This window comes from Balaenoptera physalus, assembly GCF_965194825.1.
Source record: "Balaenoptera physalus genome assembly, chromosome: 9".
NCBI classification, from domain to species: domain Eukaryota; kingdom Metazoa; phylum Chordata; class Mammalia; order Artiodactyla; family Balaenopteridae; genus Balaenoptera; species Balaenoptera physalus.
Genome location: NC_138888.1, coordinates 27,415,660 through 27,431,600, shown reverse-complemented (window position 1 = coordinate 27,431,600; position 15,941 = coordinate 27,415,660). Strand labels below are relative to the sequence as shown.

General features: G+C 39.2%; 1 protein-coding gene across 9 annotated transcripts in view; it reads right to left on the bottom strand.

Annotated features, from left to right (window-relative positions):
- Positions 1-2,934: 2,934 nt before the first annotated feature.
- The window catches only part of MAP7 (microtubule associated protein 7), a 158,967-nt gene continuing 145,960 nt past the window's right edge, over positions 2,935-15,941 (bottom strand). For 8 of the 9 annotated variants that reach the window (XM_082474639.1, XM_082474640.1, XM_082474641.1 and 5 more), the window contains 7 exons: positions 15,249-15,420; positions 14,905-15,006; positions 14,459-14,509; positions 14,301-14,358; positions 11,726-11,828; positions 6,221-6,444; positions 2,935-4,420 (listed from right to left, as the gene is read on the bottom strand). In XM_082474639.1, coding sequence (XP_082330765.1) covers positions 4,410-4,420; positions 6,221-6,444; positions 11,726-11,828; positions 14,301-14,358; positions 14,459-14,509; positions 14,905-15,006; positions 15,249-15,420 — 721 coding nt within the window. In that variant the 3' untranslated portion in view covers positions 2,935-4,409. Of the gene's footprint in view, positions 4,421-6,176; positions 6,445-11,725; positions 11,829-14,300; positions 14,359-14,458; positions 14,510-14,904; positions 15,007-15,248; positions 15,421-15,941 lie in introns of those variants that run through there. The other variant, XM_082474634.1, reaches the window with a different exon arrangement.

The following is a 15,941-nucleotide window of genomic DNA, read 5'->3' as shown; positions in this document are numbered from 1 at the left end:
CTGATGGGGGGAAGGAATGATAAGGTTGATTTTAGACACGGTGAGTGGGAAGTACCGGCAGGATGCACAAGTGGTATCAGCTGACAGGCACATGGACCAAGAGAACGGCCTTAGGAGGGAGGGCAGGGCTGGAAATTAAGATTTGTAAATTGGGCTAGGAAATGAATGTGGGTATGATTGCTATTCAAGGCAATTTCGGGGGAAAGGGATGATGATTAAGGGTAAAATCATATTGGGTGGGGCGCTGGGAAGAAAAGGAAGACTCAGTGAAGAGGATAGAGTTGGGGCTGAGGAGGGCCAGGACAGCGGCAGGGCCACAGGAGCTGTGGAGGATCCTGGGGGCTGTCTTTTTTTTTTTTTAACATCTTTATTAGAGTATAATTGCTTTACAATGGTGTGTCAGTTTCTGCTTTATAACAAAGTGAATCAGTTATACATATACATATATCCCCATATCTCTTCCCTCTTGCGTCTCCTTCCCTCCCACCCTTCCTATCCCACCCCTCTAGGTGGTCACAAAGCACTGAGCTGATCTCCCTGTGCTATGCGGCAGCTTCCCACTAGCTATCTATTTTACATTTGGTAGTGTATATATGTCCAGGCCACTCTCTCACTTTGTCCCAGCTCACCCTTCACCCTCCCTGTATCCTCAAGTCCATTCTCTAGTAGGTCTGCATATTTATTCCCATCTTGCCCCTAGGTTCTTCTGACCATTTTCTTTTTTCTTTTTTTTTTAGATTCCATATATATGTGTTAGCATACGGTATTTGTTTTTCTCTTTCTGACTTACTTCACTCTGTATGACAGACTCTAGGTCCATCCACCTCACTACAAATAACTCAGTTTCATTCCTTTTTATGGCTGAGTAATATTCCATTGTATATATATGCCACATCTTCTTTATCCATTCATCTCTGGGGGCTGTCTTAACATCCAATCCACTGTGAGTCTAGGATGTCTTTCTGCAGTGTTAAGACTGAAAACTACATTTCCCAGATTTCCTTGCAACCAGAGGGTCTGGAATTGATGCAGGTTCTGAGAATCGGGTGATGTGAGTGAGGCTTGAAAGATGTAGATAGCACTTTTGGGCTGCTTCTGCTGGCAAGAAGGTCATGGGACTGTTGGCTCCCTCTGCCCTTCCTGGCCAGTGTTCAGCATTCCCGCATCAGCTTCCCGAGGGACAAGAGGCAAAGGCCTGGGAATCCATGTTTTGCTTGTGTGGCTCTAGCAGAAAGTCCAGTTGTGGTGGCTTCCTGATTTCTGGATCTCAACAAAGACAATATGTTCAGTGGTTCCAGGGGTGGCTTCCTGAATTCTCATCTTCCTGAGTGGGAGAGGTAATAGCTCTCCTAGTGGGTCCCATCTGCTGTGATCTGGGAGTCATTCCTGAGGGCCCAGTCTAGAGCATGCTCTTCAGTCCTTCCAATAATTTTAAGTGTTTAAATCCCCCTCTGCTGAAAATACTGTGGTGGTTTCTGTTGTCTGCAACTGACCTCTGATTTGATACAAAATCCACTGGAGAAAGGATATTCAAGAATAAAGGGCTAATCAATAATTCAAAAGCTGTCAAGAAGTCAAGATGAGGATTTCATGCATGCGTGCAAGCATCTATCCATTATAACAATTAACATTGCTAAGTCCCTAATGGGTACCAGGTACCACACTGGACATTTGGGAATACTGTACAAAGATGAATAAAAGTCTTCCCCCTCAAGGATTCAGTCTAGTGGGGGAGAGAATCATGAATATAAATGTAATAGATTGTGGCAAGCACAATGATAGAGGCATATTCAGAGAGTTAGCATTAGAAAAGAGGAAGGGCACCTAACCTAGAGTGAGACTCTGGGAGGAAAGTAGGTTTCTTGGAGGGAGAAACACAAGCTGAATATTGAAGGATGAGTCTTTTTATTTAGTTAATAAATACGGAATGCTTACTATGGGTTAAGCATGGTGCTAAGATCTTTATATGCTAGACCTCATGGAATCCTCCAAACTTTCATATGAAGTGGAGAGTATTATTAGCAGAGGGAACAGCATGAGCAAAGGCAGGGATGAGAAACACTGTTCCAGCCGACACCTGAAGATAGGGCCCCAGCTCCCACCCTCTGCAAGACGGTAGGAGCCCAACTTTGATAAGACAACAAACCCAGACGAGTTTCTCGTGGACCAGCACCTCTCTTCCAGCTTTTTGTAGTTTTTCACCTCTCTGGCTCTACTGAGAGCCTGCTCAGCGTCCTTATTCCCTCATTCTCCCCTTAAAACTCTGTTTTAGGTTTGCTTTTACCATAATATACCACCAGGTAGTGACGTTATGCAGGAGGAAACATACAGCCTTAGCTGCCAGCTTTTACTGGAAGGTATCTACCAAATGAACTTGTGACTGGTGATTAAATTGGCCTAAAACAGACTGCAATGTTGTGGAAAAGGAAACTAAAAGCCCATGCACCCTCATTCCGTGGAGAGGGTCATATTTGATCCCTGAGACCTTCCCTTAATGTAGTGCCCACTGAGGACCTCTTTAAGATCAGTAGGTGAATACTGATTTTCAAGGGCTGGACAGAAAGCATTCTAGCCATTGTAAAGGTCAAGGTCATCCTCTGGCAGTGTAGTTAACAAAATAGAGTTAACAATTTTCTACCACTTCTAATTAAAACTTGATTACGTAGAGGCATTCAGTTTGCTAATGACTGCTTAAGTTAAATATAAATGAAAAAAGGAAAACCTAGCCAAAACAGAACTCCTGCTCTAAATTTGAAATCAACCTATTCTGTATGCCTGTTCAGAGGAAGCTGGCTGAGGTTAAATGAAGAACAATTTGAAAACTCAAGAATCAACCTAAGTGAAGTTATAACATATGAGAAACCTAAAAGTAAAAATATGTCAAACACATTTTATTTGGTGTTTCATGCTAGGTCGATTAAAAAAAAAAAACAATTTGGTTGAACAGATTTTTCTTTTAATATGACTATGTGTACATGGACAACTGAGAATAGGGAAAAACCCCAAATTAATATTTTTAACAAATTACAGCTGTTACTAAAGACGGTATGCTTGGATTTTAAGGAAATGGTCCAATAAATGAACAGCCCCTCATTCAATCTAATCAATCCCACTTTTAATAAAAACACATTCTAGGGGCAGAAGTTTACCTTTTTTAAACACTCCATAATAAAAAAATGCGTTCCCTCAGTGTTCTCTCTCCTTCAGTATTTAGTTATTAGTAGTCTCTCAAATGGTAAAATAAAATTGAATTTATATGATCAAATGAAAGTGCAAGTCTGTACAGCCAAGCTCAGCAGCGAAAGCGAAGAAGGATGAAGGGTGAAAGCTGATGGGTGCCCCGCAGAACAAGGACCTTCATGAAGGTCTCATCCTGCAGCGTCCTGGGTGCCAAACGCAGTCCACATGCCATCATTTTTTCATTGCTCTTAAACGAGCAAAACCAAATTCTCTTTTTTATTTAAAGAAATATTAAATCTTTATTCTCCCCCACCTCCAAATAATTTGTGATCAGGTAAGGCAAAGGTAAGTCCCACCATCACTGGGGACAGCAGCAATAAACAGACTTCAGAAAGAGCCCTGAATCATCAACAACATTCTCTCATGGTAACATAAGGAATGCATCTCAGAAATCAAATTCTGCAATGTTGTCACATTGTTCTAATTTATTTGATTAGTTTATCTGAAAAAACTTTATAAATACATTATTTAAGAGGACAGTAAATTATTTTCTTGCTCTGAAAAAATAATGTTTTTTTTTTTTTCACATTTTAAAATTGTTGAGTATGTTTTGCAAAAGGAGATGCAAGAAGAAATGGGACAGTGGGGTTTGCAGAATGTCCATGTACAAGTTGCATTTACAAGAACCTGGTAATCTGCCTCTACAAATAGAGCTCTTCGCTCCATTAAATAATATTTAAACAAACAGGCTTCATTTAAACATCTCTCCTATTCACTCTACTTGTTGAACCAAGAGGTACTTATATTTCAAGTATTACACTGTAAAAGGTAGAAATTTTTGTGCCAATTTTACATGGTAGCTTTTAAAGTCCAAAATATCTATGTGAAAAATCATGCCTACTCGGCCCATTTCTTTTACAGCCAAATGCTCTCATCTTTTAGAGAATGCAGAAAAATATTGATTTCCTAAGAAGAAGCACACTGGAAAAAGCCATTTTAAAGTACTGAAGGACAAGGGAGGATTTCTTTTTCTCTATTGGCGAAAATTATTAGAAAAGCTATCCAGTCTATTGTCTTTAGCTGGTTTTAATAAAGTCTTTTCAAAATGATGGTCAAGAAATCTTTAGAAAACTGGAGGAAGGGGAGATGCTCCTTTGTAGCATGGAAGGAATTCCATTAATTGTAGAAATTCTTATTAAATTTCTGCTTTGGTTCTTCAGAAGAAATGCTCATATAACTTCTATATTAGGAGACAGAAAAAAGAACAGATTAATATGACATCTATCTAAAATCTTAAAGAATACTACAGTAATATCTTACATTCCTAAAATTTTACCATGCTTTTATATACATTGTCTTATATAAGAATAGGCAATTTTATCAGGATCCGTGGTCTTATATGTAAGTGAATTCTACCACTAGTAGGAAAACATGTCCTTTTCTTTAACTTAGGCTATATATCATTTCCTTTTCCAAACTGCGTAAGTCAACTGTACTTTTCTTTGAGAATACGGACTTTACATTCATTTGTCTTGAATCCTCAGTACCTGATACTTCGGGTTCCAACCATATGTTGGAGGTTAAATAAATGTTGGTTGATAAGTAGTCATGACCACAAAAGAACCCTAACACCACTTAATATCACAGACACTGGACTATGTTCCTAGAGAAGGTATGGAAGAGTGAGAATGAAATGACAGGTACATCAAAAGGTGATTTAAAGCCTGGTGAATGAAGCAGGAAGTCATCTGAATGTTCCTTCCATCTCTCTGAATCTGTGACACGACAAAGCAGGAAGCTGCACCAGGAATGTTTCCACCAACACACAGGTAATCAGATTGTTCTCAAAGGCTTAAGAGTCAGAATGTCAGGCTTTACAGCTTCCATTGACAGCTGGACCTTCTTCCTTTTACAATCTAGAAAAGTAGATCACTAAAGGGAAGTTACACTCCCCAGGTCAGTATATTAGAGAAGGAAAAAAGACTAGCTTCATTTGGATAGGAGGTTCAAAGTTGGTTTTTCCAACCAGTTTTAAAGTGGGAAATATGTTAAAAGTGCACAGATGGAATCTAAATGACAAAACAATTTGACCACAAATAATGCTTTACCGACTCATCTATAAACATCCTGAATTTGCTTGGCTATCTTCATAACAGTATAAAAAGATGCTGGTCAATACATGAAAGTGAGGTGCTGGGAGAGAAGCTGATAGAAATCAAAGAGGTTTGAAAAGAGATGGAGCTGGATTATCCCACTTGTTCTTGACAATGACGGGACTGTGCTGTTGAGTTACTATGAGCACTGTGTTGGTAATTTTTTTTATGTTGTTATTTCTCTGGGTCCTGTAAAGCTATTGTTCTTTTTGCACAATGACTTCAGGTTAAGTGTGAGTTCCAGAGACAGGGTATAAGAGAGTCACTTGCAGTTTCAACAGCTATGGTCACTCAACAAGGGATGGAAGGCCCTTGGGCTCAGTACGCTCCTAGTCTGGAATATTAGTCGCATTACCTTAAATTGTAACTATCTTACTACATTTAAAAAGGACAATAGTATATTATCCCAGGTTGCTAAACCCAAACGAGAGAAAAATGGTGGGAGAACATGTTGGCAGTCTTAAAATATCTGAAGAGCTGAGAAAGATGGAATAGAAACCAAACAAACCTTTTCTCTAGTGGACAGAACTAGGTTCAATGGTCACTCAGTTACGGTTGTTTGTCTTAATATGAAGCGTGTTCTGGGCACACAATATGAAGCACTGCCACTGGGCAATGAGTGCCGCTCCGTGAGGAGAGGCCCATGGATACCCAGTGGGTGCTGCGGACCGAATTTCTACACTGAGTGGGAGAACAAGAGGGGCCCTAGAATTTGCCCAACCCAACTCAAAATTCAACTTCTAATGACCCATGCACAATCTCTTCCACGTGGCTTATTTGGTCCCTTGAAGGACAAAGTGTGCCACAGTCACACAGCAGAAGGTTCATTCCCTCTTGGGTGTCACATATTTCTGATGATTACTGAAGGGAGTTTGAGGCAAGCTTACCTGCTGTCTGTTGTGTTTGAACACCATCTACCTGAGGCAGGGGCCCAAGTGTCCCTTCATCACCAAAGGCCAAAATAGGATTCAAAGGAATGTCTGGACTCTCGCTGTTGGTGACATCTAATCTGGATGGTTTAGATCCAACGGGTAAATTTATAATTTCTTCAAAATTTTCATTCTGAACTGATATTCCATTTTCATTTGGTTGTTTTTCCAAATTGGAAGTACTAGGGAGTTTGAAAAATCAAAATCAAAAGGAGTTAGTATTAAAACTGGAAAACATTTTTAGGACAAACTGTTTTATAATAAATACTTTTATAATCTTACAATCGAAATGTCAGAATGATTGACCTCATCATTACTAACAAAAATGGTGAATTCTGACATATTTGTACTTTAAATTCTTATTTAAAAAAACAGCTTTTTACATAGATCAATGGAACAAGATAGAAAGCCCAGAGATTAACCCACGCACCTATGGTTAACTAATCTATGACAAAGGCGGCAAAGATATACAATGGAGAAAAGACAGTCTCTTCAATAAGTGGTGCTGGGAAAACTGGACAGCTACATGTAAAAGAATGAAATTAGAATACTCCCTAACACCATACACAAAAATAAACTCAAAATGGATTAGAGACCTAAATATAAGACTGAACACTATAAAACTCTTAGAGGAAAACATAGGAAGAACACTCTTTGACATAAATCACAGCAAGATCTTTTTTGATCCACCTCCTAGAGTAATGGAAATAAAAACAAAAATAAACAAGTGGGACCTAATGAAACTTCAAAGCTTTTGCACAGCAAAGGAAACCATAAACAAGATGAAAAGACAACCCTCAGAATGGGAGAAAATATTTGCAAATGAATCAACGGACAAAGGATTAATCTCCAAAATATATAAACAGCTCATTCAGCTCAATATTAAAGAAACAAACACCCCAATCCAAAAATGGGCAGAAGACCTAAATAGACATTTCTCCAAAGAAGACATACAGACGGCCACGAAGCACATGAAAAGATGCTCAACATCACTAATTATTAGAGAAATGCAAATCAAAACTACAATGAGGTATCACCTCACTCCTGTTAGAATGGGCATCATCAGAAAATCTACAAACAACAAATGCTGGAGAGGGTGTGGAGAAAAGGGAAACCTCTTGCACTGTTGGTGGGAATGTAAATTGATACAGCCACTATGGAGAACAATATGGAGGTTCCTTAAAAAACTAAAAATAGAATTACCATATGACCCAGCAATCCCACTACTGGGCATATACCCAGAGAAAACCGTAATTCAAAAAGACACATGCACCCAAATGTTCATTGCAGCACTATTTACAATAGCCAGGTCATGGAAGCAACCTAAATGCCCATCAACAGATGAATGGATAAAGAAGTTGTGGTACATATATACAATGGAATATTACTCAGCCATAAAAAGGAACGAAATTGAGTCATTTGTTGAGACGTGGATGGATCTAGAGACTGTCATACAGAGTGAAGTAAGTCAGAAAGAGAAAAACAAATATCGTATATTAATGCATGTATGTGGAACCTAGAAAAATGGTACAGATGAGCCAGTTTGCAGGAAAGAAGTTGAGACACAGATGTAGAGAATGGACATATGGACACCAAGGGGGGAAAACTGCGGTGGGGTGGGGATGGTGGTGTGCTGAATTGGGCGATTGGGATTGACATGTATACACTGATGTGTATAAAACTGATGCCTAATAAGAACCTGCAGTATAAAAAAACAAACAAAACAACTAATACTAAACTTTCATTGGGTTATTTGTATGGAAATATGTTAACATAAATGTTTCAGACATTACATGAAATTTCTAAAAATCTTATATTTGTATTTGTATGGAAATATGTATGGAAATATGTTAATATAGATGTTTCAGACATTACATGAAATTTCTAAAAAAAACAAAAAAACCCCAAAAAAACAGCTTTTTAAACTAAAACTAATCAAATGGACCAATTTATCAATTAGAATAGATCCTCATCATCAACAGTTCTACATATATTTAACATCCCTGTCTACTGCAGGCATTTTATATCTCTTTGTCTTATAAAGAGTAGCCTTTATTAGGATCTTTATTTCAAAGATGAGGGAATTATAGAGGGGCATAATTTGCACAAGTCACACAACTACTGGGAGACAGTCCAGATTGAATGTGATCTCTGGTCCTATGTTTTTCTCATGATGCTATTTTTTATAGTCCCAGCTATTCAAATTCCAGCCCTTCCTGGATGTCTCCAGCTTCCTAAAACATGTGCATAATTTTATAGGTAAATTGTTGAAGACCAACCTTCTCATCTTTGCCCCTTAAATCTGCCTCTGACCCCACCTTGATTCTTATTAATTCATGCTTAATATCTTGGATTTTTGAGATAAATTTAACTGGCCAACAAATTCTTAGTTTCTACCTATAGTTTCTCTTAGGGTTTTTTTTTTTTTTTTTTTTTTTGGCTGCGTTGGGTCTTCGTTGCTGTGCACGGGCTTTCTCTAGTTGCGGCGAGCGGGGGTTATTCTTCGTTGCGATGCGCAGGCTCTAGGCGCACAGGCTTCAGTAGTTGTGGCACGCAGGCTCAGTAGTTGTGGCTCGTGGGCTCGGGAGTTGTGGCACACGGGCTTAGTTGTTCCACGGCATGTGGGATCTTCCCGAACCAGGGATCGAACCCGTGTCCCCTGCGTTGGCAGGCAGATTCTTAACCACTGCACCTCCAGGGAAGTCCCTCTCTTAGGTTTTTCACTCCCTTTACACACTCCATAACCAAATAGGCAGCCTGTTAGGTTATATGTTCATTATTATGCTTTACAATGCAGCAAAACAATGCCTGTGCACCAAATGAACGCTAGATTAATTTTACTGTTCACTTGATCTGACTGCAGCAGTAAACATATTTGCAAACTTCATAATTTGTTCAGTGGCTCATGTATAAAAAATGACCCTATTTGACAAAATTCTAGAGTTAAAATTTTCAAATGGAAAATATTAATGACTAAAAATGTGAAACAAAAATTGTGACAGTTTTAACTTCTAATACACACTCATCATAACCAATGTTTATCTGTAGACAGAGATCTATGGAAGAGATCAGAAAGTCAGGTCTCTACTGTCAGTAATGCCAACAACTTGAACTTTAGTAAGTTAGTCTTTTTCCATCTCCTTCCCAAATGGTGAAAATGAAGCTAATAGACATCTAATCTTTCCATTGTTCTTTTTTTTTTTTTTAGGAATCTTTCCTTTTTTTTTCCCTATTGAGGAAATAGTTTACTTTCCCCAGTCAGTGAGATACATTGACTTTGTGGAACATATTCTAAAACATTTCTGATTTGGGTATTATGGTACTTTTTGTTAATTATTAAACCCTTTCTTCTAGAAAAAAAATAAAGACGCCTGACCTAAGTGCTTCACAAGGTATTGCAGGGTATGTTGAAAATGTTATTTGTAAAAGTGCCGTGGAAGAGAACATAAAAATATTATACAGATTCAGACTATAATGGTGCGTTTCTGCTATTTCACTAAGGAGGGGAGAAGAGGCCTGGCATCACAGTAGCCTACATTAGCGCGTGTGCACTCGTGCACACACCCCCTCCTAATACCTGCCGTTCTAGTGCTTGCACTACCACGCCCATCCTCCTGCTCTTTCCCGGTACCAATGGGCTTTCTGTAATCAGGGAAAGAGTTTTGGTTCTCATCCCAGAGAGATTTTTAAGTAGAAGTTTTGGCAAAAGAAATGCATCTTCAAAGCCCTTGTTCCTTGACCACGTCAACTCCTGTCACCTTCCAGGCCTGTGTGTGCTGACAAGCTGTAATGGCAACGCCAACCCCAGGCCTGCATCAACAGCTGACCTCATTTTCCCCTCCCACTCTTACCCAACCACCCCACCCATTCTTACTTGTTAGCAATTAGAGGAATAATCATGCCCTATGCTTTGGATGACCAATTATTAAGTGTTCAGAGGACACTGTGACCAGCAGAAACTATAAAACTGAAGCTGAAGTTGCTGGGGTTAGGGTTTATGGACCTGTGTGTCCTCTTAAGATACAAGTACCGGCTTTTGAATTCCCCTTCTTTGGCTGCTCTCTGGAGGTTGAAGTTGGATGCAAGACTCTTGAAGATATGTTTCAGGTTCTTATACAATGATTAATCACTTGATTTTACCACTGAAGAGAGTCAGCTAAAGTATAAGCTAATTTTACTCCTCAGAGAGAATTATCAGTGGCTTAAAAAACCTATCCCTCGTTATAATAATGGGGTTCTCTGTGGTACTTTTTATCCTTTTCTAAAAATCTCTGACATCAATGAATTAAATGCCATAAATTATAGTAGTTGGAAATGAGTATATTATTTGAAAATCAAACTATAACTAAAAAAATGAAATATCACTTAATATATCTCAGGTAATTATGACAATAAATTTATTAAACATAATCAAACGCTTATTAAAATCTCTTGTAGGAAATGGGCAAATTTAAAAAATTTTTACTGTCCCAGAAAGTTATACATAGATACCTTATGACTTACAGACATCTTAGGATGTCTATCTTAGGACAACTTGTCTTCTCATGGCTTCCAACAATACAAATGTTGTATAGTACGTGTTTTTAGATTAAGAAAAAAATTTATGTATATCAAATCATTATGCCATATACCTTAAACTTATACAGTGCTGCATATCAATTATATCTCAGTAAAACTGGAAGAAAAAAAGATCTTAGATCTTAAAAGACATTTTTCTATCTTTTAAAAAAGTTAATTTGAGGAGCTTCAATTCTCTTATGGTAGCAAAGACTCTGGCATTAGACACAGAACTCATAATTCAGTAAATTCTGATAATTAAAAAGTTGCAGCTGAAAAATTTGAACATTATTATAAATATTTCTACAAGTTCTCTATGACTGGATTTTTAGGCACAGGCTATGACTACCCTTAATTTTCATTTTTGAGAGCCCTCTTACAATGCTGTCAGTAAAAATGCAAAGGAACAGAAAGGCAATCTTTCTTTAACCCACACTTCTTAACTATTGTTAGCAACCATTTGTTTCCTCAATAAGAAGCTCTACTACTAGTAAAAGAAATATTGGCATCTAAATTACTTTTACTAAGGAACAAACCTGTGACTCACTATAATATTATATACAGTGAAAATACAGCTGTTGTATATCATCAAAGGGCGTGAAGATGGTCCAGGATCATGCCAAATACATACAAAGGAAAGTAACAAATTATTCCCTGTAATTTTTTTTAATAGCCACATAAAAACCTCACCATCATATTTAGAGATTCAAGAAAAAAAGACATTTTCCTTTTCTCAGATTACAGAATTACTAGCTCTACCAAACATTAATGAACCTAAATAAATCTTCATGTTAAAACTCAAATTCTGTCTGGCCCCAGAAAATTCTGGTGGGATTGGTGGGGCAAAAACAGTCGTGCTTTGCTCTAATGTGCGTCAGTAAGAAAGGCCGCAGTTGTCTAACTCACCTCTCCACAGTCACTTCTGATTGGGGTGAGGTAACCACATGGGGGCTGGCTACTGGTTCTCCTTGTCCTGGAGAGTTTGTCATATTTGGAAGTGCAGACACCGCTGGACATGGCAAAGAAGATGGAACAAAGGGTTACTACAACTCTACTATCAAACCCAAACCCCAGGAGCCAGAATGCCTGGATTTATGTCCTGCCTCTGCTACTTACCAGCTGTGTGACCCTGGGCAAGCCACAAACGCTCTGTGCCTCAGTTTCCTCATGGATAGTAATAGTACCTAACTCATAGGCTACTGTGAGAATTAAATGTATTAACACATGCAAAGTACTTAGAACACTGCCCAGCACATTGTAAGGGTGGAAATCAGTGCTGTGATTATTTTTGCTTGCACCAAATTGGCTTTGGACAAAAAAGTATGTAATACTGAAACCAAAGCAACTGATGAAGATAACAGTAAGTTGATTTGGTCAGGCCGATGCTGAACAAATTATTACTGAAATATTTGGAGCAAATCACCATGAAATACCCTAAGTGATGAAAAATATTTTGGAAAACTCAGTTTTAGTCCCACTTAAGAATGGTGGGGATTTCATGCACGGAAGGCCAGTGAATTGTACCTAACTGTGCTACCTAGTCATTCAATATTCCCCACTGGAGTCTAGCGTGAGCAAACAATATTGATGACTGACTTTAAAATCTGGGCCAGGTTTATGTAAAGTCTTAAGAACAGACTAATAACTTAAAAGCTGCCAAAATTTGCAAAGCTCGTAATAGGAATCTTCTGAGAAGACTTCTGATAGGTCTGCAAACTCACCTGCCTGCCCAGCCTAGAATTCTCTTTGGAGCACTGGTGGTACCATTCAGTCCTCAACCAAATGTGGGACCAGGAGAAGAGGAACATGTGTTAGCTAATCCTCAGGCCTCGTTTTAGCACTATTAACTCAAACCAGATTTATTATGAGAGTTGATAAACACAGGTGTGATGACTGACAAGTTTCACCTTCTTTCTGGCCATTGTTCATTCTCAAATTGAGGTACAAAGAATAATCGAAAGAATTGATAGGGGAATAGCAGGAAGAAGACAGATGGAAAAACAAAAAACCAACAAGGAGCCTGGCCATGTACAAACTACAGCATTAGCTCCTCAAATAATCCTGGGTTGGTGCAATTTACATTCTAAAATGCTCATTCTGATGACTTACTGGGTGCCATGCCTCCTTTAAGCCTACATGTATTACAACACTCTTGGAGGCAACCTGTTAAAAATGCAGTGGGGTTAATATGCAACCATTAGGCTATTCTCCAAACAAATATAATTAGGGCATCTTTAAAAGAGAATGAAAAGCCCCACACTGAAGGGATTATGACACAGGGGAACTCGGATAGCCTCTACTGAAGTAAAACCAAATCCCCAAATACCCATATTTTACATTTGAAAACCCCAGAACAGAGAATGTTCTTTCACATAAATCATTTCATTTGATCTTTACTCCAGTCTATAATAAACAGTAAAAGAAACGGAGGTATCTCTGGTCCTTTCTTTTCATATTGATACTGCAGATGAGGAAAGAGGAAGACTGAATAATGAATTATCGACAAACCACCTGTATGTACAATCATGAAGACCACGTGGAATCATGGAAGGAGCCAAATTACAAGCTGGTGACTTGGACTCCAGCTGTGCGAGCTGGGCCTGTCACTCAACCTGAGTTCTCCTCGGGGATAGGGACCCCGGCTGACCTGTTCACACTGAATCCTAGCACCTACAGAAGGGCCTGGCACACAAAAGTTTTCTGAAAATGCCTGCTGACTCCAAGATAAAGCATCTCCTATCTCACAGGCCTGCAATGGAAATTAAACAAGAAAATGTATACAGATGTATCTGACACAAAGAAGGCATTTAATAAATATTAGTTGAGTCTGAGTACTAAAACACTAAGATAAATTTTACTTTTATATACACCAAATTTGGTTTAAAATCACCAAGAAATTAATCATCTTTGTCCAAAGCCTATGGCATATGAACAACTTTCTAATGAAATTTCAACAAATTTCAAATTTTAACTCTATTCTGAAGTGAGAACTAAAAGAAATAACATTTAAATCCTTTCCTGAGAAATGCCATAAGTACAAGTTGTCAAAATGTTTAAATTTAATGTCCTTAATAGCAAATATAAACACAGATTCCTTTAGCAGATAGTAAATGACAAATGAAATTTAATTTTGTAAACTCAAAGAAAATTCTTCTAATCGTGTGTGTATATACACATATATGTGTGTATACATATCTATAGAGGCATACACACACATAGATATATACAGAGACATGTATATGATATAAAATGACTTAAGATATTAAATACTCCATTAGAGTATAAACAAATGTGAAAAAAATCTGCTAGAAATGCTAGAGATTTTTAGATAAAGGGGATTATTTGTGGACTAGATGAGAAACACCTAAGCTTCTGTGAGTCAATGAGTATTTTTATTTTAAATCAATGTTTATCTTGACCTCCATAGAATAAATTAAAAAATTCTATATTTGAATTGATTTGAGTTCACTGAAATAAATACCTGTTCCTCTAATGAGCGTTCCCTTGGTTATATCTCCATTTCTCTGATCAACACTTTTCTAACAAAGAAAAAAAAAAAGACTTTTTAATGTTAAAATTACAAATGAACGTAAAAAAAAAGCCATTAAGAATAGTTAAAAAATAAGGCCATCTCAATACCTTATCTGAAGCTTCTGTTCTTCTGGTTCTTTTCATTATCTCCTCAAGTCGCTACAAAAAAGGAAGAATTAAGCAAACAGATCAGATATGGAAAGAAAGCTAGCCTGGCGCATTTCACTGACTAAGCAAATAGCAGGGCACTGAAACATGTCTATTACTTTGGGAAAATATAATTGTCTTTGTCTTAACTGGAGTTACTCAAAGAAGTTGAAACTGGCTTAAGCCGCATGAATTGGAAGCAACTGTTTTTGGTGAAGCCTGAAACACCAAGAGCGATTTCTTTGGAGGAGAACATTAATACTGAGAGCTACTTTAGTTAACCTGGAATGGGCAGGACACTTTTGTTTTCTGATGGCAGTGAGCTAGTCTCTTGGTCTGGAGCCGCCTTCAATCTAGGCAGAACGAGAGCAGCGAGGGCGCCAGGCTGCGGGGGCGGATGCAACTACCTTCTTCCTCTCCAGGCGCTCCTGCTCTTCTCTCTGGAAATGCTTCTCCCGTTCCTGCCGGACCCTCTCTGCTTCTTCCCGAACACGAGCTTCTTCTTCTTTCTGAAAACGGGAAGTCGGCATCTGCTTCTTAACAAACCGGCTGGCTTTGCCCGCTGCGCCAAAGTCCCGGGGCGCCCGAGGACGGAGAACGCGAGGACCACGAGCGCGCACGGGGGAGACACGAGCACTCCTAACCACACGCTCAACAGCTTCCTCTTCTCATCTGGGCTGCCCCTTGCCCCATCTTGAGCCAGGGCTGCACCGACCTGCTTCCCGGGCGGGGCCCGGACCCCCGCGCCTACCTGTTTCTGGATGCGCTCCATCTCCTCCCGCTCGCGCCGGACCCGCCCCTCCTCCTGCCGCCGCAGCTGCTCTTCCCTCTCCCTGGCTTGCTGAGCTTCCAGCTGGCGGGCCTCCTCCTCTCGGCGGGTTCTCTCTTCAGCCACCCTTTGGGCCAATTCTTCTCGCTTTTGTCTGGAAAAAGACAAAACAAGACAAAGATACGTGAGGGGACTTCCTTGGCAAGGCTCGATCGAGTCTGTGGTTACCGCGAGAACAGTCTGTTGGGAGGTCTGGCCGACAGCATCCACTGATACATGTGAAGCCACCCTCTCTCCCTCCTTCTCCCCTTCCCAGCCTCCTGTTGCCTCGTGGGAAACAGAAGCAGAACGTATCCACTCATATTCTGAGGAGAGCTTGTTTTTTTTTTTTTTTAAAGATCTGCAATATAACTATAAAGGCTGAGATTTGTTTAATCCAATAATGTGACTTTTTAGTAACGAATTTAACGCTCCCCTCCAAATCTCTGTAAGTAAATAAAGGTTATAATGTTCTGTTTCAGTACAGGGACAAGATGGGCCATGTAAGCTCCCTGTTGGGACCAAGGGTAGGGCATGTCCAAGATGGTGGCCCAGCACTGGGGCTGCCATCCTTTCCGGAGAGGCAGTTCTGCTTATTTGAAGAACAATTATATTGACATTAGCCTTATTAGCTCC